This window comes from Vicia villosa, linkage group LG7 (genome assembly GCF_029867415.1).
Source record: "Vicia villosa cultivar HV-30 ecotype Madison, WI linkage group LG7, Vvil1.0, whole genome shotgun sequence".
NCBI lineage: Eukaryota > Viridiplantae > Streptophyta > Magnoliopsida > Fabales > Fabaceae > Vicia > Vicia villosa.
This window is the reverse complement of record NC_081186.1, coordinates 105,648,642-105,654,332: the sequence shown is the minus strand read 5'-3', so window position 1 is coordinate 105,654,332 and position 5,691 is coordinate 105,648,642. Positions and strand designations below refer to the sequence as shown.

Here is a 5,691-nt window from a genome sequence, read left to right as displayed (position 1 = left end):
AATTCCTCATACCTCTTTCTAAACGTTGGTTTTTTTCACTTAGTTTATACCAATATTTACATTTTTGCTAGTATATATATTCTTCTTTAACCTTTATTTATCATGATCAACCAGAAAAGTGATAAAGTCATAGAGATTAAAAGTATTGTACTCAATTATTATAGAATACATGTGCCTTGAAATTGGAGGCAAAAATTATCGGATTTATTTAAGTTTGTTTTAGACAAGTTATTGTCAAGTTAAGGGAAGAATAAAGTGAAAATCACTCTTTTCTTTTTAGCAGAATACTCTTTTTGTTTCTTTCTAAATGCAAACGTTACACGGGTGGAGATCACCAACCGCCGGATTCTACATTTCAAAACTTTATTAGGTGACAATTCTTACTTCTTAAGGATTGTATAATTCTAATTAAGTATGAAAGTAGTTTGTTCTTGATTTAGGATTTCAAACTCTTTTCTTTTACAAAAGAAAAGCTAATTCATATAGTGAATCAAAATCGTAGCTCAATTGAAAGAATTTTATATAGTCTTAATCAAATAATATAATTATAAAATTTTAGTCATTTAATTTAAAATATATTTTTTAAATAATATTTATTTTAAAATGGAATAAATATTTTATGTAATGAAATTACTTATTTTGGAATAATATGTAAAAAAAAATACACTTGAATTTAGTTTTACCTAAACATGACAACTGGGCACAGTGGATGCGAGTTTAAACATTACTATTTCACTCTTTTTATCAGCTCCGCCTCTCTCCAAACCCAGTTAGGAATAACAATTGATCACTCACCTCCGTCTTCCAACATCAGAGAACGAATTCTCCTGCCCCACTTCACTCTCACTTATAGCAACAAATATCAATAATTAAACTAAATACTCAATTATTTTAAAAATAATTTTAATATTTAATTATTTTTATTTAATTTGTATTTTTAAAATAAATAAATAATATTTCTAACAAATTTTATATCTTAATATTAAAAAGAATTATTAAAAATAAAAATAATAAATTAATTAGTTCCGAAGTAAGACACGAGTCAATGCATGCAAGGGCTGATAGTACCATCTCCACCTCTGTATCTGTCTGTAATATTAAGAAAACTATCAATAAAAAGTTTATATTAAAAAAAGTAAATAAATAAATAAATTCTAGCAGTACAATTTTTAAGAAAATATTTTTAAATTTAATTCTTAACATGTGCTCTCAAGACAGATTAGCATTATCCAAAAAGTAAAATTTTCAAAACACTCAACTCTGTCATCAATTAAATCGATTTCTTCTTGTTAGGTGTGGAATGGAGCAGAGGGATTCAGATTTTTTGGCATGCGTAATTTTCGTGCAGCATTACTCATTTAATTTGCACTGTTCTATTTAATTTTTGTGTGCGCCAAAAGTCAAAATTGAAATCAAAATTTATCACAAGAGAATGTACCAATGCATGGAAGTTTCCCTCTAAAATTAAATGCATAGAAATTAAATTTTGTTCATATTTGTCATGATACTATAACTAGTAGTAGTTCAAAATCAAATCCATTCACGTATGCAAGTGTTAGAGCCATAAAGACATGACGGTGGCATCTGATGAAAAAAACTTAGGCCCACCTAGTTTCAATGAGGGAACATTATCATATGAATTATTTCGATATAATTAATGTATGTAGTTAATGTTGATCAATTTGATGAATAAGGTAAAGTGTGTTTTCATCATATCTAGTGGACCATAAGGCACATGCTTTGTAAGGAAAAGAATAGGACGTGAATGGCTTTTGTACTATGTTTCAAGAATTGAAAGCATTTAGAATTGGTTTTGGGAGAGTTGAATAATTATGGTACGTACTTTGGGGTGATTCAATCATTCAATATGGTTTCTAAGGACTAAGGATTTTTAGGGCTAAAGGGATAGATGAAGTTGACATTGTGTTGTTTTGGTAACATGTTATTAACTCCTCTCAAAACACAAATGAAAGGGACTTTGAGTTTTTTTAGTTGTAGCATGTATCTATTAATGGATTTAAATTAATTAATATTGACAAATTGTACGTTATAAATTTTGAGGGTAATGTATTTTAGTGTAATGTGTACATCTCAGCAATTAATTTTTTTTATAGGTAAAAGATAAATCGTTCAATATTGGATATTTGTAATTGTTGGTGGATATGTAGCTGCCATTGAATAAAGAAAGTGTTGATAAATATCATATTTGAAAATTCAAAGCGTTCGAATTTTACACTAATCTTTAGAATCAACTAGTGGGAAACTCGTGCGTCCGCACGGGTTCTTGTATAGACTGTGGAATTATCACCTGTTTGATTTTGAAATTCAAATAAAATAGAAATAATTAAAGTTAATTTTAAAAAATAAAAAATAAAAAAATAGTCAAAAATAAATATATAAGTTAATTAAATCAGTTAAGAAAAAATTTAAACACCAATTTAAAAAAAAAACAATGGTGCAAAATAGAAAAAATGTTTTTTTTAGGATTGATAGAGTTGTAATAATAAAAGGATTTATAAAGTTTAATCAATGAGAAAAATAAATATCAAAAATTAAAATTAGTTGAAAATGTAGAAATGTAATTTTACATTAAAGTCCAAAAAGAAAATGATCTAACAAAATTAAGTTTAATGATTACACGTACTTTCACACGGTACTGGTGTGTTACCCGTGCGTTTGTGTTACCCTTGAGTTTTAGGGGTGTTCACGGACTGGTTTGGTTCGGTTTTAAGAGAACCCAATATCAAAATCGATTAAAATTAAATGGATTGGTTTGGATTGGATTTACAAATTTTTGCGATAAAGCCCAAACCGAACCGATCCGAGAAACAATTGGTTTGATTTGGATTGATCGGGTAGATAAAAAATGCAAAAATATTTTCAAAAAATAACTTAATTACAAAAATTAATTTTTCATAATATTATAAAAAATATAATATTAATAGTGTTCAAATTTAAATATTATACTAGAAATTTTTCTCTAATAGATTCAAAAATATCTAACAAGAAAAATATCTAAGATTAAGACTTTTGAATTTATAACTAGTCACTTGAATTAATATGATAATGAATGTGTTTCATGTTCATTTATAATATTACACTATCAATTTTCAAATAACAAATTAAAATAGCATAACTTGTCCACACACAACATTTTATTTTTTTCTTATTGAAGTTGAATGCTTCGTAGTAATTTTCATGATAATTAATTATGGTTGGTTTGGGTTGAGCTTGCGGGTAGAAAATTGAAAATCCGATACCCGAACTGATTGTCATTGGATTTCATTGGTTTGGTTCGGTTCTTGCCCGAACTGAAAAAATATCCAACCCAAACATTATGGTTTGGTTCGGATTCTGGTTTCGTTCGGATTTACCCGAACCAATGAACACCCCTATTGAGTTTGCACGGGTACTGATGTCATACGCACACTTGTATTATTAAAATTCATTAATTAATTTAAAAATAATTTTTTTCATTAATAACATATAAAGTGAAATGATTAAGCTCACTTTTCCATTTATTATCTTTAAAAATATTATATCTTAAATTAAAAATAATTTTAAAATAAAAATATTATAAAGATAAATAATTAAATAAACACATATTAACCGTTTTGGAATGATAAATCATTTTAAAAATTTTTATTTTTATTTTATTATACAAAAATGTAATAACCCGTGAATTATACAGATTATAGTATAGATACCCGTGTGTTCACACGCGTACTGATTTATACACGCATGATTTTGTACGTGTATTTTTTTTGCTGGTTTTATACGCGCGTGAATTCAACCAAAAAAATAAATTGTCAAATAATTTAATTTATAAGTGTCGCATAATTTATATAAATATTGTAACCATGTTAAATCTCTTTCAATATCAAATTTATACAGAAAGAAATTAAAAACATATTATAATAATACTTAATAGGTATTTAGTAATAATTTATGGAGTACGTACTAAAAAATATAAATAGAATTCAAAAAATTTGTATAAAGTAAAAGTTTCTATACACTCGGAATAAGCACAACGTGAGAAACGATGGATGTCTGCGTTTTCTAATCCCTAATTTTTGCCCCTTTCTACTTTCCAATGGAATTCGATGCTCTTTTTCCTGAAATCAACCCGGTTCCTTCTGTTCCTATTATTTCTCCTGCCTCTTTGGCCGCAAACCACCAAAAACAACCACCTGTGAAATCTTTTGCACAAGTTCTGAGAGGAGTCTGCGATATCCCTGTTTCACAGTTGCCTCATCCGATCATCAAAGGTGATAGACCTTCTATTACCATTCCTGAAGATGAATATAAAGCCGGTCTTGACGAATGTAAGAACAACCTTCATGGTAGAGTCTTATGGCCAAAGGGTTCTACTCCGCTCACGGTTGCTGCTATGCGCAAGAAGCTCTCTTCTCTCTGGCCCAATCTGAAAAACTGGGGAGTTCTTTCTCTGGGCAAGGGATATTATGAATTTACTTTTGCTAACACTGAGGATATGCGTAATGTTAGAGCGTCGGGATCTATCAGCTTAAGTCCAGGTACTTTAAAGCTTTTTGCTTGGACTAGAGACTTTAACCCAGCCTCACAAAATAATACCACTGCTCAAGTTTGGGTTAGGTTCTTCGGATTGTCTCAAGAATACTGGCGTCCCCGGATTCTTTTTGCCATAGCGAGTTGTGTCGGAACCCCCATATGTATTGATGCGGCTTCCGCGAAACCAAGGATGGATCGTACGTTTGGGCATTTTGTTAGAGTTCTTATCGATATGGACTTATCTTCACCTCTGAATCATAATGTTTTAGTGGAGAGGGAAGGTTTTGCTTTCTTTGCTGATATAGAGTATGAAAATCTTCCTGAGTTTTGTAGCCATTGTAAGAAACAGGGCCATTCTGTACATGATTGCAAGCTGCTGCGAAAACACGATAATAACTCTACTTCAAAAACTCATGATCCTCTGCCGAAGCTGGTTTCGAAGCCTTCTACTGTTGTAGCCCACTCTGATGAGAATACTGATCCTGCTGGGGAAAAAGTCGATGATCCAAATACTCTTGTTAATAACATAGAAACAGATGTTGGTCTGGTGGATGTCACAGTTTTAGATGCTGAAGTTGAGGGCAGAATCCTCTCCCCTGTCCTTGAACCTGTTAATGATAATCCTAATAACAATGTGGTGGTTTGTAGCTCTCTTAATTATCTTGCTCATCCCCCCGATGATACTAACTCTCCTGAATCCGAATTTGTCGAGGCCACTCAAGCTTTAGGTGCTCCTCTCAATGAAGTTTTTTTGCAGAATTCATGGGACAATCTTGCTGAGTTACCCGATGGTGCTTTCTCTACTGCAGTAGCTAATCTCCAGCAGAAACATGGTACGAGGTCAAAGAAGAAACACTCCACTAGGTCTCAAGCAGGACCAAAGAAAACGTCTCTATGAAGTGCCTTTTTTGGAACATTCGAGGCGTGGCTAATGTCTCCTCCAGATTAGCCTTAAAGCGTTTAATTAATTTACACAATCCTGATTTTCTTTTTATTGCTGAACCTAAGATCGAGTTTGCTAAGTTTCCTCCTAACTGGCTGGCTCGTTTGGGTCTTAAGTTGTTTTCCTCTAATAGCAGGGACCTTCCCTCTCTCTGGTGTATTTGCAAAGATGATCTCAACCCAAAAACTATATCTGTTTCTGATCAATACATAGCTTTT

The 5,691-nt window shown here is 31.0% G+C and overlaps 1 protein-coding gene across 1 annotated transcript; it reads left to right on the top strand.

Moving 5' to 3' along the window:
• The first annotated feature begins 4,093 nt into the window (after positions 1-4,093).
• On the top strand, positions 4,094-5,428 carry LOC131619931 (uncharacterized). The gene has a single exon (XM_058890969.1). It carries the CDS (start codon positions 4,094-4,096, stop codon positions 5,426-5,428), a length of 1,335 nt encoding a protein of 444 aa, XP_058746952.1.
• Positions 5,429-5,691: the final 263 nt, after the last annotated feature.